Source organism: Dermacentor silvarum, chromosome 1 (genome assembly GCF_013339745.2).
Source record: "Dermacentor silvarum isolate Dsil-2018 chromosome 1, BIME_Dsil_1.4, whole genome shotgun sequence".
Lineage (NCBI taxonomy): Eukaryota > Metazoa > Arthropoda > Arachnida > Ixodida > Ixodidae > Dermacentor > Dermacentor silvarum.
In genome coordinates, this window is record NC_051154.1 from 419,949,076 (window position 1) to 419,975,132 (window position 26,057).

The window sequence follows — 26,057 nt, forward strand, 5'->3', positions numbered from 1 at the left end:
ATCAGGGTATGCAGAAAACAATAAGCAAATGCTTACTACGTCAGCACGATTTTATTAGTATAATGGATGAGCCTTTCGCTATTTAGCACAAAAGCAGTGCGGAAGCTGCAATTCTCGTCATCTCGTGACTGATTGGCTCTCGCAGCGGCGATCGAGGCCTCGCGACTTCCTTCGCAGCACGGCTGTGGCGCGCGCCATCATTTCCGACACGCTTTGCACTACCGCACGCACATCCCGATAATTTTTTCGCCAGTAAGTTTAACGCCAACGGATCGCACGTCCATCGCAATGTAGCCGGTGCGCTTCATCCTCGACAGCTTTGCCCCGAGTCAAACCGAAACAACTGCTTGTCGCAACCGCGGCCGCTATCGACACGATTATGAACGGCGACTTTGTGGTGCTTAAGGGTATGGCCACGATAGCGGCAAAAACGCCCGCGTCATGCCGCGAGCGGCAACGCATCATGACGCGCGCGGCAAAAGCGGCAGGAATTGGGGGTTTTACGGCTTGCCGAGGGTGCCGAGTGCGACGAGGGTGACGTCACGGAGCCAATGGCAACCGGACCTCCGCCGCACCACGCCGAGTTATCAATCGATGATTGTCGTCTCTCGCGATTCTATAGAGGGATTTCTGGACGCTGTCCGATCGCACCCTTTTCGCTCACGGTGATTCCGCGTTCCGAGAGCGCGCGAGCTCATATCGCGCTGCCGCGCGGCGAGACGCGATTGCCACGGTGGACTTCGCGGCAAGGCGCTGACGCGCGGCAACTTGCCGCTAGTGTGACCGTACCTGGCCGACGCACGCACCGAGTCAGAACGAAGCTACCGTTCACTGCAACAACTTCAGACGAAATCGCGGTCGCTATCTATGCGATCATGGATGGCCACTACGCAGCTCTTTAGGCACGCGGCCGACGTGCGTATTGAGTCAAAACGAAAGTAAACGAAACCGCGGCAGCTATCGACGCGATGATGGGTGGCGACTTTGAAATCCCGCGGCCAACGCGTTGTTATGCGCGGCGGTAAATGCAATAAAGGCACAAATAGGCACGAAGCGTTCCGTTGTTGCTGTCATTCAGGTACGATTTCCGCTGCTGACTATGGCTATGCGGACTCCGCCGCTTCGTTTCGGTTGTGCGTTAGCGCCGTTTCTGCTCTTCTGCGTCGCACATTTCAGGCTCTTTAATGCAAAAACATATAGCCTTCCGAGATTTATGGTTGATGTATGGCAGCCATGACGTGAAGCATAGCCTCCGAGATGTGCACCGACCGTCCGTGGCTTTTGGCTGCCTATTCGGGACCGCTGAATAATTCGAAAATATTGAATCCATGAATTCGAATCGAAGCGAATAACGAACATGGAATTATTCAATGAAATATTCGACAATACCCTATATTCGCCCATCCCTACAGTAATTTTCCCTGAGTTTTTCCAGAATATTCAAAATCCCTGAGAATTCCCTGTTTTCCCGGTTTTCCCGGTTGGTAGACACCCTGAATTTGTAATCACAATCGATGCTTTGCCTTTCGGGGCGAAACTGCTACTTTTTATTCCAAATCCGCCATTAGCCCTTCGTGATAGGTCAAAATAGCTCAGGCCTCCCGCGCATATGGGCATAAAAAGAGATTGGACTAGTTTTACCTTATACCGGCCCTGGGACAGAGAGCCCACCCTCTGAAACCGCTGCAGCATGTGCCTCCCTAATATCTAGTTTTCTCGCAGCGCCCTCAGCTTAATTTCGTTGGTTTGCGCCTCAGCTAGAGAGTGCTGCGCCGCTTAGCCCACTCAACCGTATTCTGGTACACTCTAAATAGAGCCGCCCTGGCCGTTCCAAAAGCAGCGACAACAGCCGGGAGTGCCGGCCATTTACCAGAAGTGCCGAAAAGTTCAGTGTTAATAAGCGTGAAAATTACGAGAAACTGCGCGGGAGGCGCCGTCACGCATTGTGCGGAATGTGAATGGTTGCACTCTTTTTCGGAGAATGAATATGCTCACTGTTGCCAGAGCACACATGCCGAAGCTGTTCTGGCACAGCCTGGTGCAATTTCGGTCAATTTTCTGTGTTTGGCGCACAAATTTGTGTTTGCATCAAAATGGCGCAACTGGCGCAGGAGTCCCACCCCTGTAAGTAGCTTTCTTGGCAGAAGGAGAGGGATAGGCCAAATAGTCAAAGTGCCTACTGAGAAATGGGGTTTAACGTCTTGAACAGAGATGCCACAGGGATCAATATTGAATGGATGGAGTTAAGATGCACCCAGGCCTCATGCTCTACAGCAATTGCATTTCTTGTGTACTGTCTGTGCCTACAGTGGGTTTGATTAATAGTGCAGAATGCTTTTGTTAGCTTAGTAACATCTGCTGTCGAGCTAGTTGGTACATGGCTAGAAATGGTTTTAGGCACAAAAAGTAAGACACGGAGAACAGAATAAGAGAGTCCGTGTCTTATTCTTTGCGCCTAAAACCATTTCTAGCCTTTGTTAGATCAATCATTTGCACAGAAAGAAACCCTTCACCAATTCACTGTTTCAAATGGTAAGCAAAACTGGCAAAGAGAAAAAAGTCTAAATTTTAGGCCATAGACCGTACTTTTACATTACAGAAAACTTTTGGGCTCTGACTACAGTCAAATCCCCCTACAACGAATGCCGCTACAATTAAATTTCCACCACAACGAAGATTTTCCGATTCTCCGTCAGCTGCCCACAGAAAATACAAAAAAAGTCCCTTCATAACGAAGGCGTTTTATTCGGTATTTCCGCTTCAACAAACTTTTCGAGAACGAAACTTGGAATGAATTGAAATTGGAACTGCTGAGTAGTCAAATTAGAAGGCCCTTCCAAAGCTGTGACGATCGTATGTCGCTTGACAGGGTTTTTGCGAATGAAATCAAATTAAAAGTACCGATTTCGGCCACTGCAATCCATAGCCACGCGTGGTCATCATGTGCCTGCGCGAGACTGCAGGGGATCACCGCAATTGCTGCCGTTTTCTGTGGTCTGTGCCCGGTCAAAATGGCTACACCAACGAAGAAGCGTAAATTTATCTCTCTCGAGAAGGCACATATGATCGCCGAAGCAGAAAGCGGAAGGAAAAATTCTCGCAGTTTCGCCCGAAAGGTGAAGCATCGATTGCGATAGCGGATTAGTAGACAGCTATACGAACTAAGGATAGTAGTTTTATTGGCCGTACAAACTTGTAAACATTCTCTAACTAAATTACCGAGCATGGTGACACGTGTGTACAGGTAAACATGAACACACATCACTCGATGACCGCGGAAACTCTGTGTCAACACGCTGGAGTGAGAAGGCGCCGTCACTCGCTTCACCGCGAACTAAACGTCAAAAGCACAGTGCACACGACTCTACCAGCACGAGTTGCACTTTGCCCACATCGCAGATCGCTTTGAAGATGAGGCCCGCACGGGCGCTCACTTTGTGCACGTCGCACATTGCTTTCAAGATAGTGCCCGAGCGGCCGCGCCGCAGCCGCTGCTGTCAACTAGATGCTAACGTTTATCGTCTAGGGAACATGACAATCCGCTAGACATACCGACTCCGGTGACTGCTTTGAAAGTAATGGCTCCTTTTCACCTGATCAGAAAAGTTATCAGAATCCACGACAATGACTTTGCGATGGCTCTTTTAACGGACTGTGATACCCGCGTAACGTCTTTGCTTGCCATGAAGTGTAAGAAATCCAGGCTGACCAACTTCTGGAAATAAACTTCCGGTAAGCACAAGCTTGCCAAGCTTGTCAACTTTGTCATAAATATGCAGTGAAATTGTTAAAATTCAAGCCTCTTCGTTGCGATGGTGCATGTGCCGTAAAACGAGTGTTTTGCGATCGGCCGGGCACGTGCGTTGGGTTAGGCGTCGGCTGAAATGTACGAAAAATGCTGTAACAGCGGCGCGAAATGCATTCTCTCGTGCAGTTGACACTTTATCGACTGCCTTCGGTACATCTAAATATTTGCCCACACGCCATCGCAAAGATTTCCTGGAAGATGGTTTCGGTTTCGTTCGCGGCTTTGCCGTTTGGCGTACGTATATACATACCAATTTTGCACCAACGAAGTTCCGACACAACGAAATTTTTCGCGCGTCCCGTGAATTTCGTTGTAGCGGGACTCGACTGTATTCAAATATGGGGCAGAAGAATCTTACAACCCATTCATGCTGCAAAAACTTTAAAATCTACACTTATCTGCATGTCAAAGATGCCTTATGAAAGAGCCTGTGGCTGCCATTTTCGCAAGAACAGGTTCAGCATGAAGTGGATATTATAACTGAAAAGGTTGTTCCGCACTCTTTGCCCAAGCAGCTAACATAGCTAATGAAACTGAAACCATGACTAGTGCAGACACAGTAGTTTAACCCCATTTTACATTACATGTGGTGTGCATCTTCAGACTTGACAAATGATGCAGGTTCTGCTTTTTTGATCACTCAAATTTTTCCATGGCTTTCTTATGTTCAGAAGAGGTGACAGGGAGCAATCGACCATGTGCAAGTCACTCTGGAGATTTATCAAAAGTTTCAAGCCAATCAACATGCAGTACCAGCACTGAAATGCTTGGATCGGCAAACTCTGCGGCTATCGAAGACAGCAGCGAGATCATTTTGACTAAGGCTGCATTGCTTGCGCAGCACGACATGACAAGAAGTACCGAACGATGAACACCAGCTGCAATAGCCAAGTGGCTACTGTTTTGTGAAGGTGGCTACACCATGGGGACACACAACCAGTGCACATTAAAAACGAAATAATTAACACCTGCAGGCCACAGATAAAAGCCCAGTTGTCAAGCATCATGAATGACCAGCATCAACAAGTGGGACAAAGAATACATAAACACTCGTAGGGACAAGCCTGCGACAAATATCCTCAAGGAAGGCCATGCAGGCTCCAATCATTGCAGCCTTCTCTCTTGTTTCTGTACAACCATGCTTTTTTTTTTCTATTGCAACTAATCTGTTCACAGGTCCTGCACTGCACAGCAGGGATTCAGCTACATTACTCCCAAAATTGCCCCTCCCATTCAGGTTTGCAGTGCACAACCAATGGGCAGCTTACTTGGTTTTGCTAGCAAGCCTAGAAACTGTGACCATTTCAACAATTCCATCGTTGAGCACATCCTTGACTCTTCCCTTGTCATCGAGCTCCAGTCTTCCAGGAAGGCATCTCCTGGCCACTGAAATCGCAAAAAGCAGCACTTTCAAAAGATGCAACATGAAGTACACATGGCTGGGCTCCCATTCATTACATGCAGCAGCCCTATGAGGCAACACATCATCCCCGCACACTGTTCAGCTAACACCAAAGGCCCATGTGGAATGCATAAATAGCTTGCACATAAAGAAAATGCACCTTACTCCTACATTTAGTCAGCACCAGTGAAACTTTTTTTATTTAAAATAAACTTTGTTTGCAGATATACTGACAATGTGTGCTGGCAACAGGAACAAAAAGCTACATGCAGCATTGTAATTGTCCAACCTGAAAGGTGTATCACCAAAAATTAGATGAAAACTAAGAAATAAGGATGACATTATCGCTGTGTTAACTAGAGTAGAACACTAACATTAAAATGTTTCGATTCAGGTTGTTTGGATCTTGTCACCTACGCACTACTTGCATATGTCACTCAACAGTGATGTCATACATTTGTAAATGGACACAAGCCTGCCATCACCATTGCCATCATCATCCCCAGAGCAGCAGTACTACGTTCGTGTATTTAAGGAGTTTTCAACATGGCTTGTCAGGAGGCAAGTGTATCAGTAATGCAATCGTTACCATTTAAAAGCCGCCACCATGAAGCGCTTTAGTGGATCTCCACATAGCTGGGAAGTCACTTTTTATCACACTGGTATGCAGATTGATATGTGACAGAGAAGTCAACTGTGAATCACGTAAACCGACTCAAGCATCCAAAAATAAACTGTACACAATCTTTCACTGTTCATATGAACCATTCTGAGCATGCTGGGATGATGGAGTGTGCTGAATTGGGCTGGTTGATTCATGACAAAGGGGGTGCGCGAAGGACAGGACGAAAGCAGAGACACAGCACTGACTGACAACCACTCATTGCACAGTATAGACCACTTGTAACGTAACCGCTTATAGTGCAGGACCGGATATAGTGCAGTCTTTTCAGACTCCCATTAATTTTCCCATAGCACCCCATGTATACACGTATCGCTTATAGTGCAGTTGCGGGAAACGAAATACCGGTTACAGTGCGGCTGACTGGGAGTACGGAAGTCAGCGGAGACGGCGAACGCTCCCCTCAAACGGACGCCCCAAGGAGTGCTCGAGGAAGAAAGAGAGACGAAGTGGAGGAGAAGGGCACGTGGTGCGAACGAATAGCCAGTGAGGCTGGAACCAGAATTTTGAGTGCTAGTCGTGAAATATCACAGCTTGCATAGCGAGCGAGGGCCACGAAACTGCCAACACCAGCCAACGCTCACTTCACGATAACGGCAGTAAACAAAACTTCAGGGAGTGGGCGGTGCTGGCACGGCACGGCGAAGGGCGCACGCGGAGACCGTGGAATGCGAGGGAGGAGGGCGGCAGGGAAGCGGATTTCGCCTCGGCAACTCCGCCGCTTCTGTGGCTCCCCTCGCCCTCCCTCGTAGCTCCCTCACTTTCGACTGTCACCATGCGCGCCCGCTGCCGCGCAGGCGCCGCCGCTCCAGCCGGCCCGGCGCCAGCTCCCCGAAGTTTCGTTTTCTGCCATTATCGGGAAGTGGGCATTTGCCGGCGTGGGCAGTTTCGTTGGCCGGCCTGGGACAGCGCCGCTGCTTCCCTCTGCGTCGTAGCCACAGCGTGCAAGGTCAACACGTGACTAGAAAGTAGAGGAAGCATAAAGCAGAAAGAAGGGTTCACTACCATTTTCTACGCGTGGCTACGGTAGCGTGGCTGAGACGTCGGCACGTACACGCATGTTCCGGCGCAACGCAGAATCGGCGACTTTGCCATCTGAGAGAGGGTGAAATTTACGCCGCGTTTTCTTCTTCTTTCTTTTTTTTTTGTTTTGTTCGCACGCGACATTGAGGGGTCTCTCCTAAGCTTTTACTCTATGGCGGTGCCAGAGCAATGCCGGTCGGAGGCATCGCCACATGATTTGGTTCGAAATAACGAGATTCGACTGTAAATTGAATGCAAACGTTCTAGCCGCATTCCTCGACTGTTTCATACGCATGGCAGCTCGGTGCACATGTTTTGCATATGTGCGGGCCTTGAAAATTGTTGCTTTGGTTATAGTGCGGTACTGCTTATAGTGCGGATATTCACGACTCCGGCGACTTACGTTATAAGCGGTCTACACTGTAATATATAGGAATCCCTATGTTCAGAAATGTACAAAAATGCAGAATGACATGCCACTGTTATCTGCAGATTATCGTAAGTCGTACATTTCGCTGCAATGTTCGGATACAGATCTTACACATGAACCACCATGTTCGTGTAATGGGAAAGCTTCACGTATTTCACAAGCACGATGCTCTGGGTAGTGTCCCAGGAGCATACATTTTTTAAGATATGGTGTGCAGCCACAGTTTCTGCAGTGATCTGCCAGGTGACTTGCAACTGAGCCCCTCGGCAAGTAAGCGTGTACCCTACTCATAAACAATCATTAATACATCAGCCAGTTTGCCCTATGCAGCAGCAGGGCCCACATGAAAATCGTATCTTATATACGACTTTACATGCGCAGTTTACAAGGGATGGTGCATGTTTCTTATCACATCGGCTCTTTTTTGAACCTTCTTTGTTAACTCTACGGCAAAGAAGTTTAGTGCATGCAGTGAATACAACTTTGATTCTATTTTTCTAACCTATGGAGAACATGGTGCACGTATGAATTCAGGGCCAAACTACATGGTTCGGATCATTCTTGTCCTCACTATTCTTTTACCGTCTCATAGTGGCTACTAGCCGTTCTGCCATGGAGGTTAACAACCACGTCGGACAGCCAGCATGATGTAGCCACTGCACTTGGCGTAGAAAGCTTCCTAGTTATTTTATGATGACATTGATGTTTGCAGCATGCAGAAGCAATGCTTTGCGATAAGCATGAAATAGTGCAAGGTGATAGGCGTGCCTCAAGGAGCAAGAAGGACAAGTGCCAACAAGATTTCCAACAAATATGTCCTCCATTATCTACTAGTCGTCTTCAATATAACAATGCACCGATGGCCACAGCCTCTGTTTGCATGCCTATTTGCATGGAGACTGATCTCAATGGCACGAAAAGTGGCATTAGTGTGCCACTGACACCTCCACAGATCCGCTACACCATCGGTGGGCAAGAAAACTGCACTTTCTGGCAGCCTCTGTACCATTTCATCTGGTCGTGTGAGGCGACGTACGGGATCACTGTGACCACACCTGGGGCCCCCCCAAACCACAGTGATAAGCATTTTAACTTGGGCCGCAATCGGAATTTTAAACCAGCCCGGAACATCGGCGGCCGCAGCCCTGACTATAGTGCTTTAAGTTAAATTAATGTTGTGGAACACCTGTTCAATGAAAAATTTTGATTTTTTCTGATAGTGCCTATTAGACAGCAATATATTTTGTATATCTCATAATTTGTTACATTTTTTTCTTAGTAGATACAAGCATGTCTTTGCAAACTTTAATTTTATCCCACAACCTTGATTCTGGCAATTTATATATATTTTTTATGACATACATTTCGTTAATAAAACATTTATGCATGAAAAGTCCATTCATTCTGCTTTTTGTTTAAGTATTACATAAAATATTTAGGGCAGTACTTACTTCGAAAAAATAAAATATGGCGTAACCTATAAAAAACACCTATTTGCCCCACAGTAGGAAAACAGTTAACCAGTTCACTAACATGGCTTCTGCCTACTGAAAGTTGTGATAACACAGAAACTTAACAATAAGTGATAAGCAAGAAAAAACCACTTGGTGACAACTACAATGCTTAAACAGGTGCAATATGACGCATAATGATTCCTGAAATATCCCGATACAGCTGAAATTCTGGAATACGACAGTTATGTTCACTGAAGACTGTACGGCCGAGTTAGACTCGGGTCAGGTTAAGTTAGGTTCTTTTAACTCTGCACAGCACATTGAAGATATTGCTTAGACGAGACAGTTTAGCAGTGGGTAACAACTTTAACATGTTAATTGAGATTTCTCACGTAGTCATATGCCTTCCTCACGTTTCTCATACAGAGTTGCAGAGTGATGAGTCGGGAGTTGGAATGCCCCTGGAATCATTGCACATTTTCAAACACTGGGAAGAAAATGGAATAATGGAACCAGTCGGAACGATGAAATGGGAATGGAATGGGTCACAGAGTGCTAAATGTTGATTGTAAGCGAGACTACAAAACCGGTAAATTTGCCAATTAGACTTAACTAGATTTGCCAACCTTACCATATTTCTCAATTTTTACTCAATACAGCTTGTTCAGTACCTTCCTATACGTGACTACTTCTGCTACGGTAATTATATATAACACGGTATTCTACACATTCTACGCTTCTAATGACCCAGAAACCTTTCTGTGGTAATTAGCGCCACCAGATGATGCTACTGGTACTAAACTGTACATTAGAAGGTAGAGAGCGTGACCTGTGTGGTCAGTGTGCCAACGCCCCTCACAGCTGTTACTTGTCCTCACTACCGCGCGCCATGACCTCTGGCCCGGTCACCACAACTGGCAATAAGGGAAAATGCTTCAAGTGAACAACACCGGCGACGCAAGAGCAGGCATGCCGGTCATTGGAAAGATAGACGAGTTCAACGCGGACACTACGGACTGGATGGAATAGGGAGAGGAGGTGGAACTTTTCCTGACCATGAACAACGTGCCAGACAGTAAGAAGACGGCCGTGTTTCTCACGTGTTGCGGAGCCACGACGTATTCCTTCCTACGAAGTTTACTGGCCCCTGAGAAACCAGCCGAGGCGAACTTAGCGGCAATTTTTGATGCCCTCAACAACCACTTGCCAAAGGTGTCGGAAGTGGTAGCAAATTTCAAGTTATTTTCACGACATAGGTGGTATGCAGAGGCGGTGAGCGAGTAAATAGCATCATTAAAGCCACTGGCAGACTAATGCAAATTTGGGACATTCCTAAGCAGCATGCTACGAGACCCAATCGTCAGTGGCATTAATGATGTGCCGATGCAAACGCAGTTATTAGATACAGCTGACTTGAACTTTCAAACCACAATGAGTACGGTACGGGCCATCGAGGCTGCTCGCAAGGATTCCCGTACACCGAGTGCTCACCAAACACCACAGCCCGAGCCAGCCCAATTGACAGTCAAAACGGCCATGGTCGCAACAAACAGAGTACAATTTGGGCATAACAAATGTGGATGTTTCCGCTGCGGCGGTACCCATTAACTGTGCCAATGCTAACACGTGGACTGTTTGCTACAAATGCGGGCGGCATGGGCATCTGGCAGGAGTGTGCAAAACTGATAGCAAGTTAGCAGATAGACAGATGCGCCACACAGATTCGAGGAGTGTGAATAAGGTGGATGATGTGCTCGGTGCACACAATGCGGGTAGAACACTGGAAGCGTACGACTTTTGGACACTTCAGGCGGCCGAACCAGCACCAATGTGCATTACAGTTATCGTTAACGGCGTGCCGCTAGAAATGGAACTTGACACGGGCATCAGCGTTTCAACGATAAGCGAAAAAATTGTGTGTGGCTTAGCTCGGCTATGCCAGGATATACGTAGCGTTAGCAAAGGTTCAGCTGAAGGTCCGAGTCGCACTGGCGCTTTCGCCGAGTTTCACAGTATATTCAGTCGATCGGCGAGCCTTGACGTCATCGACTACGTTTTGTTGTTGCTGCAGGGGTGGTCGGGCACGTCGCTCAGCCTCCTGGCGACGCCGCTTTGCTAGACGCTCGTCCCTTTGCTCCAGTGTCTCCGCAGCACGTTTAGCCTTCTGTTCATTCCTCCTACGCTCAACCGCTAATTGCCAGGCAACTACTTCGGGATCCGATGAGTCAAGCTTCTTCGTTCTTCTGCGCTGTTGAGCAGCATTTGCGCTCTCCTTCTCCATGGCTATACCACACTGGCAAACGCCAGTCAGAAGCGCAGCGGCTCCAGCGCAGTGTCAGACGGCGACTGCACAGCGAGCGCGCCGGCGCCAGCGCGTCTACCACGGCTACGACGTCACTCCTCTGGAATGCGCAGACCGGCGGCGGTGAGTCGCGGCGGCGGCGGCGGAGTGCGCGAGAGGTGCCGGCTGCGGTGGCTCCGGTGCGCAAGCTGTGTGACATCACTGATCCTTGCGCATGCGCAGCACGGCTCTTGATGTGCCGCGCGAAACGGGCTTGGCTAGGCCAGTGTAGCTAACGCTACAAAAAGGTTGACGCTGTAGTGGGGAAGAGAGTCGGGGACTATTGAGAGAAGACGACGAAGTCCGGCAGCCTAACTGGTACTAAACTGTAAATTAGAAGGTAGAGAGCGTGAGCGTGCCAACGCCCCTCACAGCTGTTACTTGTCCTCACTACCGCGCGCCATGACCTCTGGCCCGGTCACCACAACTGGCAATAAGTGAAAATGCTTCAAGTGAACAACACCGGCGACGCAAGAGCAGGCATGCCCGTCATTGGAAAGATAGACGAGTTCAACGCGGACACTACGGACTGGACGGAATAGCGCGAGCGGGTGGAACTTTTCCTGACCGTGAACAACGTGCCAGACGGTAAGAAGATGGCCGTGTTTCTCACGTGTTGCGGAGCCACAACGTATTCCTTCCTACGAAGTTTACTGGCCCCTCAGAAACCAGCCGAGGTGAACTTAGAGGCAATTTTTGATGCCCTCAACAACCACTTGCCAAAGGTGTCGGAAGTGGTAGCAAGTTTCAAGTTCTTTTCACAACATAGGTGGTATGCGGAGGCGGTGAGCGAGTAAATAGCATCATTAAAGCCACTGGCCGACTAATGCAAATTTGGGACATTCCTAAGCAGCATGCTACGAGACCTAATCGTCAGTGGCATTAATGACGTGCCGATGCAAACACAGTTATTAGAAACAGCTGATTTGAACTTTGAAACCACAATGAGTACGGTACGGGCCATCGAGGCTGCTCGCAAGGATTCCCGTACACCGAGTGCTCACCAAACACCACAGCCCGAGCCAACCCAATTAACAGTCAAAACGGCCATGGTCGCAACAAACAGAGTACAATTTGGGCATCACAAACGTGGGTGTTTCTGCTGCGGCGGTACCCATTAACTGTGCCAATGCCAAAACGTGGACTGTTTGCTACAAATGCGGGCAGCATGGGCATCTGGCAGGAGTGTGCAAAACTGATAGCAAGTTAGCAGATAGACAGATGCGCCACACAGATTCGAGGAGTGTAAATAATGTGGATGATGTGCTCGGTGCATACGATGCGGGTAGAACACTGGAAGCGTACGACCTTTGGACACTTCAGGCGGCCGAACCAGCACCGATGTGCATTACAGTTATCGTTAACGGCGTGCCGCTAGAAATGGAACTTGACACGGGCATCAGCGTTTCAACGATAAGTGAAAAAAGGTTGACGCTGTAGTGGGGAAGAGAGTCGGGAACTATTGAGAGAAGACGACGAAGTCCGGCAGCCCGGAGAGCGCGAGACAGCGACCGACACTCTTGGGCCAAGGCTGTTGTTGCATAGCCCTGCTTGTAAATAAACCCCCTTATAGTGTGGTGGAAAGGTGCCGGGGAGTCTCCCAACCTGGAACTACGAAGCCGTACCTTACCTCCAGCGTCAGCGATGCCCGAAGAAACACCACACAAGGCCCCTCCCAGACTCAAGCCACTGTCTGTCCTGGCGTGCTGCCTCAGCGTCACCCACTGATACTCAGCGGGACTGACAACCAAGACCTCGAGGACTGGTTGGCAACTTACCAGAGGGTTAACGTAGTCAACAAATGGGAAGATGTGGCTACGCTGACAAATGTCATACTTTACTTGACCGGTGTCGCCAGTCTCTGGTTCCGAAATCACGAAGTGGAGATTATTAACTGGGTGTCGTTCAAGAGAACTTATTCAGAAATATTCCGCCGCCCCGCCGCACGCAAGCTCCCCGCAGAACACTGTGTGAACGCACTTCACCAGTTACAATGAAGACGTCATTGACTTCTGTAAGCGTATAAACCCGTCAATGCACGAGTCGGATAAGATCAAGGAAATCCTCAAAGTAATAGCCGATGGCACATTTCAAATGTTAGTGGCCAAAGACGCACAAACCGTCGCTGATGTCAGTTTGAACCAGAGTTTCGATGAATTGCGCAAGCAACACGCCCAAACTCGACGCCCTCTAGAACAGAGCGACTCGATCGTGGCTTTGACTCGGGGTGACCAGAATGCACTGTTGAATGCACTTGGCAGCGGAGGCAGCAAACAGTACGAACTCTGAACGCTTCTGCTTATTTCTTCAGGCCTTCTCGGAGCTATCGCTGGTCATCGCTTCGGGCTTTTGTCACGGGGATCTTTGGCGCCTGCATCCTGAGCGCAGCAGCACTGACAGTGCAATAACTAATCAACGTGCCACCACGTGACCGTCGTCACCGCCTGGATCCCGTTAAAAGGACCCCCAGACGACTACGGAGTCACTTAATGTTAATCTTTTACAAAGCACTTCGCAATCCCACGAACTACAACTACTCCTCCACTCTTTTTACTGTAGGAATGTTATTACAGAACCTACGCGTGTGAGTTACATCTGAAACGCTACTCGATCTATTCATCACAAACTGTTCTGAAGATGCCACCAAATCGGGAGTGATTGTGGCTGACATGAGCGATCATTTGCCGGTATACATGTTCTGTAAGTTGCATCAGGCTTCAAAACCAGTGCGTCAGTCTCACTCATTTGTTTTCTAGGAAATTAATTACAAAACACTAAACGCTTTCCGGCAAAAAATTTGTAATATTGATTGAAGTTCAGTCCGTCTATGTCAGGATGCTGATGAGGCATATGATAAACTCATGCGCTCCTTTAAGGAAGCATACGACAACTCCTTTAAATATAAAAGAGTAAAGAAGTATAGAATACGGAAACCGTGGCTTAATGACGAATGCCTTAGGATGATCCTTGAGAAGGATTCACTGTATCATAAGTTTGTCAGAACAAGGAACCCTGATGATTTTACAGCCTTTAGGAAATACCGGAACTTTGTTACAAAATTTGTACGAAATGCTAAAAAGCTGTATTACGAGAACCTATTTCATGAGGCGAGTAATCGGAGCAGTTTATTATGGCACGAAATTAAAAAGCTCTTGCACTCCGATGTCCGCAATAGTGTTGACCTTGCACTCGTAGTTGAGGATAGAAAAATTTGTACGAAATGCTAAAAAGCTGTATTACGAGAACCTATTTCATGAGGTGAGTAATCGAAGCAGTTTATTATGGCGTGAAATTAAAAAGCTCTTGCACTCCGATGTCCGCAACAGTGTTGACCTTGCACTCGTAGTTGAGAACAGAACACTAAGAGGCAAAGAATTAGCAAATGTGTTTAATGATTATTTCCCCAGTCTGGAAAAAAGTACTCACGACACAGCAGTAACCAACTATTTGGGCACACACAATGCACGTAAATCTTTTCTTAAACCTACAGATCCACATGAAGTTTACACGAAATTCATGTAATTAAAAAATAGTAAATCCCGTGATGTGAACGGGCTTCAAATAAGACCTGTTAAGTTTGTGCTTGATCTCTTGCTACCAGTACTTACTCATATTTTTAACCTATAACTGTCAACTGGAATTTTTTCTGAAAAAATGCAACACGCAAAAGTTAGTCTTATTCAAGTCCGGTGACAAAAGTATGCTGTCGAATTACAGGCCAGTCTCAGTACTGCCTGTGCTGTCCAAGGGACTAGAAAAAGTTATTTGTAAAAGATTAAAGTAATTTTGTGATAAAGAATCCATCATATCAAATAAACAATTTGGGTTCCGTGCGGGAATGTCAACTGAATTGGCTCAGCGCTAACCCAAAAAGAATTCATTTTAAATGGTTTTGAAAATAACGAACTAACGCTAGGATTTTTCGTGGACTACTCTAAAGCATTTCATAGGCTAAATCATCAGACTTTGCTTACTAAATTAGAGCATTATGGGTTTCGGGGCATTTCTTTGAAGCTTTTACAATCTTATCTTAACCACAGAAAACAACTCGTTTCAATTTCATCAGCAACTCGTTTCAATTTCATCAGAAGACTCACATCTCCGGGAAATTACACAGGGCATTCCCCAGGGAAGTATACTAGGGCCAGTATTGTTTAATATATATGTTAACGACAATGTCAACATATCTAATGACGCGAACTTCATAATTTATGCGGGCGACACCAGCCTCTTTTTTCAGTCTCGTAATATCGGCGATCTCTTGTTGTTGGCAAATGTCACACTGAAAGAATTGGCCGAATGGAGCAAGGTCAACGCTCTCAAATTAAATACAACAAAAACAAAAGCAGTTATTTTTGCACCTCCACAAAAGTATCCAAGTGAAGACATACTGTTGCAGGCGACTCTGGAGTCGTGCGGAGTTGTCCGAGATAACCGGTGCGCGGCTAAATCCCTCCGAATTAATGAGCATTTGACCCCATTGAAATATACACAGTTTTGCCGGGACCGCGCTGCGAGTCCGAGTTAACGAGGTCCGGATAAACGAGCTTTTACTGTAATTGAACTTATTCCTAACGTCAAAACCTTGGGCGTTATATTTATTCAAAAATTAATGTGGAATGAACATGTGGAAATTATTGCATCCCGTTTAGCCAAAAGCTTGCGGTGTGCTTTGTAGACTCTGTGAGATGATACCACCTAAAGTTAAGCTGATCCTTTATAATGCACTATTCTCCTCTCATTTAATGTATTGCCACCTTATGTGGGGTACCACGTCAAAGAAAAATATTAGTAAATTATTACTGCTACAAAAAAAGGCTGTTCGTCATATCGCAAATGCACCATTCGAGGCACATACATCTGAACTATTTTCGAAGTTTAACATCGTTTGTCTACCAAGTTTATATGAAGTTAACCTTGCCCTTAAATACCAGAGGTATTTTAAGTATAACAATGAAGTGTTCTTGGGTTTGTGCAACCTAACAGAACCAACAGATATATCTTCCAACATTAGGGAAAGAAAGAGATGGCTGCTACCACTCTCCTGCACAAATTACGGATCAAATCGTTTAACCAATCGCGTCCCATCCTTATTAAATAAACTACATGAAAACGGTGTCGATATATCTGAAATTACTAGGAAAACAAATACGAGACGTCCTAATTCAAATTGAGTCATTATTTTGATAGTGTTCCTTTGACTATGACAAGTCACTACTTACCTCCTTTAATTAAGTGGTTTTAAGTTTTAATAACATGCAAGAGTACTTGTGCTTCTATGCGGTTATAAATCTAGACCTCAACAACAATTACAAGACTTTTTTTTTTTAATTTTTTTTACCACGTGTAACATTTTCGCATATAGGATGTAACCTGCAAGATAATTATACACACCTTTATTTGCTGTCTGTGTTTTCGTATGTTAATAGAATGTAATATGATAAATTTTAACCTTTCAGCAATTGAAAATAATTATGTATATCTGATATATATAATTTGTACTAACTAAACAAACTGTTTTGTAACACTGATTGTATATTTCACCTTACACATTTTCACTTATACTCTGTCATTGATTGTACATTGCACACACTAAAGTGTACAAACTTTATTTTACTATGTCCCCATTGTCATGAATATGGGCAAGAACCTTGTCAAGCTGCAAACAAGCAGCTTTTAGTTCTAGTCCCAGCGTTCATTTTTTGTAAATGAATGAATGGGAAATAAAGATTGATTTGATTTGATTCAGATCAAGCAGTTCGTGCGTGAGGAGGTCGCCCGACAGCCCTCCATTTTATCGAGCACGCCCGAGCCAGCACAGGCACAACATCTGGCCCCAGTAATACGACAAGTTATAAAGGAAGAGGTCACTGACACTTTGCCATTCGCTCGTCCGCCACCACCAGAGTCTGCGCCCTTGTCGTACATGCAAATCGTCACTGCCGGGTCACCTCGTCAACCAACCTATTCTTCCACGTTGGCACCCGTTCGGCCACCACCAGTTCCGTTAAGCTGCTAAGTGTGGACAGCTGGACTAGTTGGTTGTGATTAGTATTATGAAACATCGTTCCAGCGCACAATAAAACACGGACGAGAAGAGAAAGACAACACTAACGCCGGTCCCCACGTTTTCAAATCCATGGCGCACTGTGGATAGTCGCCCTATATGTTATTCTTGCGGTTATGTAGGACATGTGGCACGTTTCTGTCGCCATCGCCCTCCTGTTCTAATACAGTGTAGACCGCTTATAACCTAAGTCGACGGAGTCGCTAATATCCGACTATAAGTGGTACCGCACTATAACCAAAACAACTATTTTATTGCGATAATGGACAATCCAGGAGCATTTATGCTGTTGCTGTCATCGTGCTCTAGGTTCCGTATTCGCTTAATAAATAAATTAACAAGCACGGTGTCACGTGCGCACAAGCAAACATGAACACATCTCGCTCGTTGACCGCGGAAACGAACTGTCAAAACGCTCGAGTGACGAAGCACGGCGAGCGAATTGACCGTCGTGCTATCATGCCTCTCGCTTCAACGCGACCTATAAGCGGTGAAAACACGGAGCGCGGCGGACTTTCCCCGTCGCAGATTGCTTTCAAGATAGGGCCAAGGCGATCGTATCGCCGAAGTGGATCATCGCTGATTACGTCCTGCTTCGGTCCACTGAAACCGTTCCGCATTGTTTTGCTGGCGAAAATCCTCTTTTTCTGTTAACACCAGTCTCGAACGCAAGTTTCGGATTCTCTGAACGCCCGTGATGCGGCCCGATTTCCGTCTCCACATACATGATCACTTTCCTTTTATATGCGGCATCATGATGAACTCAGTACTTCATGCTGATAGAGCAGACGCAGAGAACGTGAAGACAGACGGTAGACTACTGCCTAAGCACATGTACTGCAGCACATGGAGGAAGCTACGGTAGCTAGGCTTGAGAGTAGCTAGGCTCGACGCGCGTGCGAGGCGGCCATTTTGAAATGCCGACGGCTATATGGTAACGCGGATTTAGGGTCGTACTCGATTCTAACGCGCACGCAATTTTTGGACCTGTTTTATCGGGAAAAAAGTATGTGTTAGATTCGAGTAAATACGGTATTTGTGGCTTGAGGGGAGCTTTTGCCGTCTAGGTTGACTGCCGAACTTCCAGGCAGCAGCACTGTAACCGGTATTTCATGTCCCGCAACTGCACTATAAACTTTGGAAAAAACACAGCGCAAAAAAGACACGGACACGAGAGAGCGACACTCACACAGCGCTGACTTACACACAGCAAGTCAGCGCTGTATGCGTGTCGCTCTCTCGTGTCCGTGTCTTTTTTGCGCTGTGTTTTTTCCAATGAATCACCAACACGCTCAAGCTTCCACGCTAAATGCACTATAAGCGTATGCGTATACATCGAGTGCTATGGGAAAATTAACGGGAGTCTGAAAAGACCGTATTACATCTGGTCCTTCACTATAAGCGGTTACGTTATAAGTGGTCTATAGTGTAGATGCCGCAGTTCCCGAGGCACGAACTGCGTCGTCGTCTAAAAATTCAAGTCCTTGAATTTCTCCAGGAAACCTCATTGAAGTTTTTGTGGACGGCTTTCATATACCTTGCGCTTGTGAACACTGGTGCTGCCATTTCAGTGATTCATGTAAAACTTTGCCGCTTGCTTCGGAAGGTTACCACGATGTCAACGGGATCATCCCTCCGTACTGACAGCGCACACCATATTTAACCGTTAGCCGCCTGCACAGCCGCGTCGTAATTCAAGATGTTGTGTATCCCATTGAGTTTCTTGTTCGCATGTCATCCTCGGTTGGGATTTTCTCTCTCGCCATCATGCTGTTATTGACTGTGCTCATGCTGAGGTGGCTTTCTCTGCGTTGTGTTAAGCGTCAGCTGCACCGACATTGGAAAAGTTGTTTGCCGTTGACGTTACGAATATACAGTTAAACCTGCTTATAACGAACCTCCATATAATGAATTCCTGGATATAACGAAGTTTTTCTATTCCCCGCCATTACTCCATAGAAGCACATGTATTTGAGACCTCTACGTAATGAAGTGGTCGCAGGAAACCCCCTCGAAATAACGAATTTTCCCCGCCGACAACCTAGTGATATTGTCCCAAATTTTGTCATTTTAGCGTGAGCAGCAACCGGAAGCACCTTCTCCGCCGCGACGGAATGCGAAGCAGCGGCATCGCGCTTGGCGTGCTCGAATTCACGACGATTGCAAGGCGAGAGTGAGCGCACGTGTGCTTGCGTGCGAGCGTGCACTAGGCGGGCCTGCATCCCTCAACCCGGCGATCTTGCCGCCGCGGGCGTGACCTTTCCCCCTCCCTTCATTCAAACCTCATCCCGCCACTTGCTGCAGCTGGCCTAGCCCGCCAATCCTTTTCCAGTTGATGTTGCCGAAGGAAAACAAACAAACATTTTTTTTCTCCAAAAATTGGTCCAAAAATTGCCTGCACGTTAGAATTGAGTACAACCCTAAATTGCACTACCATATCGCCATCGGCATTTCAATATGGCCGCCTCCTACGAACTTCGAGCCTAGCTCCCGTAGCTTCGACCATGTGCTGTAGTATGTGTGCTTAGGCATTAGTCTACCAATTTAGTTAAACAGCGAATATTTACAAGTTTACACGGCCGATAAAACCTATCCTTACTTCGTATAGCTGTCTGCTAATTTGCTGCCGCAATCGATGCTTCGCCTATCGGGCAAAACTGGGACTTTTTTGTTCATCGCAACTGTATTGCGAGTATCGCAAATGTATTGGGAGTAAACCTTGAGCGATGGTTGTATTTCTGTATGAAAGCATGAGATGTGCGGTACTGTAAAGGTTTTTTTTTTTTTATCTTTTGGTCACGGAAAACGGGTGCGCATTACAATTGAGGGCGCGTTAGAATTGAGTAAATATGGTAAGCGTTTCTTTTTTGAATTTTCATGCCGAACCTGCATATAACGAAATCCTCTTTATAACGAAGTTTTTTGGGAATTTGTCAATTTCGTTATATCCAGGTTTAACTGTACCACGCAGTAGTACAGCCCTTGTCCCCATGCTGTGCCATTGTTGGCGAGTCCACTTTCTCTTTACACCCTCCGAGACCGTTCAACACCACAGGAATATCATGTTGCCATTTGCCGTTCTCGACATGTCCAACAGTGCTACATCGCCCAGTTGTGTATGTTTGGCTCCGCCATCGACAACGAACTTGCAGAGTGGCACCACAAGAAACTTCTTGCATGTCTACGCCTGTTTCATGGCTCGTTTGATTCCGCACGACTGGAGGACTGCGAAAGTAATCCCGGTTTTCAAAAAAAGCAACCGCTCATACCCGTCAAACTATCGGCCCATATCGCTGACATGCGTTGCATGTAAACTAATGGAACACATCATATATTCCCACGTCGCCAGTCATCTCGATAATAATTCCTTCTTTTTCTGCAAGCAGCACGGCTTCCGCCCCGGGTTGTCATGTGAAACACAATTATTCGAATTCACTACAGACCTGAACTTGAACTTGGATTCGTCTTTTCAGACCGATGTCATTTACATTGATTTTTCAAAGGCATTTGATCGCGTAGCTCATCGTCGTCTCATGGCCAAACTCAGTTGTCTTAATCTTGACCCGCTTACCTTGTCATGGATCAAAAGCTTTCTAACAGCACGATCTCAGTTCACAGTCATTGGCGGGAAGCTATCAACAGCCGCACAAGTAGTATCCGGTGTCCCTCAGGGATCAGTTCTTGGCCCGCTTCTCTTTCTTATCTTCATAAATGACTTGCCATCTGGAATAACGTCATCTATTCGCCTCTTTGCGGATGATTGTGTTTGAGATTCGACAATACAACAGTAGTGATCAATCATTATTACAAAGCGACCTGAACCTAATCGAAACGTGGTGCTCGCGCTGGTTGATGGTGCCTAATACCTCGAAGTGCAAATGCATGGTTGTTTCACGCAAAAAAAACTAATCTGATCTTTCAGTACTCCCTTAATTCTACAGCTCTATCACATGCTAGCTCGTACCGATACCTAGGCGTCCTCATTAACACTAAACTGACGTGGTCGGAGCACATCTCGAGTGTTGTAACTGATACCTCAAGGTCACTGGGCTACTTAAAAAGAACACTACGTCTGTCCTCCCCGGAAATTAGAAAAATAGCCTATGAAACCTTCGTTAGGAGCAAACTCGAGTATGCTTCTCCCATTTGGAGCCCCTACCAAGATTATTTAATTACCTCTCTCGAGTCGGTCCAAAATCGTGCTGCCCGATTTATTTCATCAAACTATAATACACGCCAGCATAACCCACATCAAATCATCTCTTGAACTACCCCCTTTAGCAGTAAGAGCCAGAATCTCACGACTCAGTCTGTTCCATAAGCTACATCACAACTTTTCTCACCTGCGTGGTACACTGTTACTGCCACCCGCTCGAACTTCTCGCCGCCTGTTCAACTCCAACAGCGTCCAACTGTTGCATTCAACAAATCATTTCTTCCCGCAGCCATTGAAGACTGGAATTGCCTTCCCGAAGCAGTTGCTCTTGAGAGAAATCCAGAAAAATTCAGGCAGTCCTTAACTACACTCTTTGTTAAATAACTTGAACTACGCATTCTTTGTTTTCTCGCACCATTTATGTTACAGACGTTGTCCAATAGAAAATATTGATTTCCATTTTGCTTTGCACACTTTGACTTGTATTTGAACGTCCGGTTTTGTGTCACCCTCTTATTATAAAGTATCTATTCATTTGTTAGCTTATTCCTAATTACAGTAAAAGCTCGATGATACGAATCTCACGGGGTCACGAAAAATATTCGTATTAGCCGAAATTCGTATCATCGAAATACAATTAAAACTACTGTCGAATCTCGATAATTCGAACTCGAAGGGGCCCGAAAATTCCGAAAACGTCCGAAAAAGGACGTATTTTTGAAGTATTCGTGCACCATAGCACGATGCACGAACGGTGCGAGTCGTGAAATATCGCAGCGCGCAAGCGCATAGCAAGCGCGGGCCACGAAACTGCCCACGCCGGCTAACGGTCGCTTCCCGATAACGACAGAGAACGAAGCTTCAGGGAGCGAGCGGGCGGCGCCGGCACACGGGTGCGCACGGAGACCGTCGAAGGTGAGGGAGGAGGGCGGCAGGGAAGCGGATTTGGCCGTGTCAACTCCGCCGCTTCGGTGGCTCCCCTCGCCCTCCCTCTAAACTCCCTCGTAGCTCTCTCACCTTCGACTCCGTGCGCACATCTCCGTGCCGCCCGCCGCCATGCTGGCGCCAGCTTATTTTAGCCGCCCCCTGAAGTTTCGTTTTCTGCCGTTATCGGGAAGCGAGCGTTTGCGGGCGTGGCAGTTTCGTTGGCCCGACTGTGCCTCCGCCGCTGCTTCCCTCTGCGCTGCTGCCGCAGCGTGCAAGGTCAACATGTGACTAAAAAATAGAGGAGAAGGGTTCACTGCCATTTTATCCGCGTGGCTGAGACGTCGGCACTAGTGTGTGCTAGAACACTCTAGTCGGCACGTACACGCTTGTTCCGGCGCGATGCAGAAACGGCGACCTTGCAATTTGAGAGAGGGGGAAATTTGCGCCGCGGGTTCTTTTTTTTTTTTTTTTCCCCCGTTCCTTCGCGCATGGCATTGAGAGGTCTCCCCTGAGCTTTTGCTCTATGGCGGTGTCGGAGCAATGCCGGTCGGAGGCGCCGCAGCGTTATTTGGCGCGCTGCTAAGAGCATTGTCGGTGCGCAGTATGTTCGAAATAAGCGTATTCGAATTAACGAGATTCGACTGTAGCTAAATTAAAGAGCCAGAGGTGAACTCACTCAGGCACATGTACGTAAAAAGCATTTATTTCTTGAAGCGCTACTGCTTCAAACTCTTCGAGCCCAGTCGCGGAGTCCGCGCTGTCCGGCGCCGCGCCTCCGCACCAAAAGAGAAGGAGAGAAAGCGCGTGACTGCGCGCTGTTCTCTTTCGCGGCCGTCGGTGGGGCGGCGTTTATTCGTATCAACCGACGCAGGCTGAAAATCGATTCGTAACAACCATTCTCTAGCACGTTACAAAGTAATGGGGCTCGGCCGGGACCACAGAAAAATTCGTATCATCCGGAAATTCGTATTAGCCGTGATCGTATCATCGAGCTTTTACTGTACTTGCTCCATCCCATCCTTGTGTTTGATCGTTTTTTTCTTGCCTTGTGTTTTTCACTGCTCATTACTGTATCATTATAAGTGAACAAAATGACAAAAAAAATTTGTGTGTGTGTGCTCTGTATTTGTAACGTAGTTGGCTCTTTGTTAAATAGCATTCGCTCCATTATTTGTCATTTCAATACTGCCCCCCCCCCCCCCTTATGTAATGCCCTGTTAAGGGTCCTTAAGGGTTAATAAATGATGATGATGATTGCCAGAAGACGTCATTAGGCCGCATGCACACTGTTCTCCATCCGATTGACACCGGCTCACAAGCGCCTCTGCGACAGCGACCTTACCGCGTATCCCTTGCTGAGTGTCGTGTGATCTCCGAACAAGTCAACAACATGCTTCAGCACGGCATCATTCAGCCATCCTGCAGTCCCTGGTCGTCGCCTGTTATTCTTGTCAAGAAAAAAGACAGCTTGATCCACTTTTGCATCGATTACCACCAATTAAAGTTACCCACAAAGATGTGTGTCCTCTGCCACGCATCGATGATGCCCTGGACTGCTTGCCAGAAGCCGAATTCTTTTCATCACTAGACTTAAGCTCCGGTTATTGGCAGGTCCCTATGGCACCATCCAATCACCCGAAAACTGCCTTCTTCACTCCCCATGGGCTGTACGAATTCAATGTTATGTCCTTCCGCCTATGTAATGCCCCAGAAACATTCGAAAGCATGATGTACAGTGTCTTGCGAGGCTTGAAATGAAATACATGCCTGTGCTACTTGGATGATGTCGTTTTCTCCCCTGATTTCGATAGCCACCTCCGTCGTCTTTACGAGGTATTAAGCTATTTGACACGTGCAGGCCTTCAGCTTAACATCAAGAAGTGCCGCTTCGGAGCTCGCAAACTTACCATACTGGGCCACATAGTCTTGAAGAACGGCGTCCTTCCTGATCTGTAGAAACTTCGCAAACAAGGTAGACGTAATCCTTGGCGAACTAAAAAAGATGTCTGCTGGCCAGACTGAAGTGGTAAATGAAGTGCAAGAGCTTAAGCTCTTGCACTTCATTTGCTCTTGAACTGTTCTCAATTGAACTCTTGAATTGAACTCTTGAACTCTTGAATTGAGCTCTTGAACTGCTCTCAAAGGATCAGAAAATTATGAGTCTGACTACGCGTCTCAGCGCCTTAGAAACTCACTGCGAAAGTCTGTCTACACTCCGCAGTGATCTAGAGATGATTCAAACCACTTCAGCTGCAACGACTCGTTTAGTTAGTGTGCTAGAGGCACGTCTAGATGACGCGGAAAATCGCTCTCGGCAAAACAACTTACTTTTCTATGGTTTACCCGATACTAACCCCACTGAAACGTATTCGCAAACAGAAGACTTAATCATTCGCCACTGCTCTGACCACCTTGACACCCAGTTAAGCCCTAACGACATCGAACGTGCCCATCGCCTCGGACGACACTCCAAGGACAGGAAACGCCCGATTATTGTTAAGTTTACATCCTTTAAAACTAAAGAATCAATTCTTTCTAAAGGTTCAAAATTCAAAGGTAGCAACTACAGCGTCGGTGAAGACTTTTCACGCCGCATTCAAAACTGCCGGAAACAACTTGTCGCATTTGCGAGGGCGAAGTCTGTGCCTTTTTCCCTGAGATTTAAAACTTTGCATATTGGCCCAAAACGTTACGTCTTTGATGAAATTACAGCATGTGTAAAAGAAATATCTTAACAATCAACTCATCCTTGCCGTTCATTGCGCTATCCTCCGCCTACTCCACGCGCCAACGTTTCGCTATCAGTAATCTTTACCAACATTCTCAGCTTCCTGCCTAAACACGATATCGCATCAAACCTTGTAACTTCTTCAGGCAGCAATCTACTTATATTAACCGAAACGTGGTTGAACAACAATATCACTGACTCAGAAATTCTGTTTGACCTGCCTAATTTTCATCTTTTTCGCGCCGATCGCAAAGATTCTCGCGGGGGAGGAGTTCTAATTGCAGTCAGCGAACAATTGTCTTGTTCTGCCATTAATGTCGCGTCAGACTTAGAAATGTTGTGGGTTATGTGTCGCGCTTCACCACTGACGCTATTAATTGGTGTGTGTTATAGGCCACCTCACAAAAGTCCCGACTTTCCCCGCAAGCTTCAGAATGCTCTAAATCAACTAGTTTCAAAGCACCCTAAAGCACACGTCCTACCATTCAGGGATTTCAATTACCCCAATATCGACTGGAGTAATCAACCTCACCCCATAGTTAGTCAAGAAGAGCCGAATGACTTCATTGACATTTGTCTTAATTTTAACTTGGCCCAAGTTGTATCCGAACCGACACGCGTCGCAGGGGAAGCTGCTAACACTCTGGACCTCATACTGACCACTCATCCAGACAGCGTTAATTTCATTACATTCCTCCGAGAAATCAGCGGCCATAAAGTAATTCATGCCAATTTTAACTTCTCACCTGAACTAAAACAAACTTCCCAGAAATGTATTAGGCTCTACGATAAGGGAAACTACGAAGCATTCAACTCAACTAAAAAACTTTCTGTCGGTCTTTGAAACGACCTATCTTTCCAGAAGTGTAAATGAGAACTGGACTCTTATCAAACATAAAATTTTCGAACTAACGAATAAATACATCCCGTCGTGCAGTTTTCGAAAGAGTAATCAGAAACCCTGGTTCACAAAGATACTAAAAAGGCTCGAAAACAAGAAAAAACGCGCATTTCGCACAGCTAAGCGCCACGCAAACCC

The 26,057-nt window shown here is 46.6% G+C and overlaps 1 protein-coding gene across 4 annotated transcripts in view; it reads right to left on the bottom strand.

The window, feature by feature from the left end:
* The window catches only part of LOC119437613 (choline transporter-like protein 4), a 629,795-nt gene that overhangs the window by 270,754 nt on the left and 332,984 nt on the right, over window positions 1-26,057 (bottom strand). For all 4 annotated transcript variants that reach the window (XM_037704613.2, XM_037704614.2, XM_049660742.1 and 1 more), the window contains exon 8: window positions 5,077-5,194. In XM_037704613.2, the coding sequence (XP_037560541.1) occupies window positions 5,077-5,194 (118 nt within the window). The remainder of the gene's footprint in view (window positions 1-5,076; window positions 5,195-26,057) is intronic.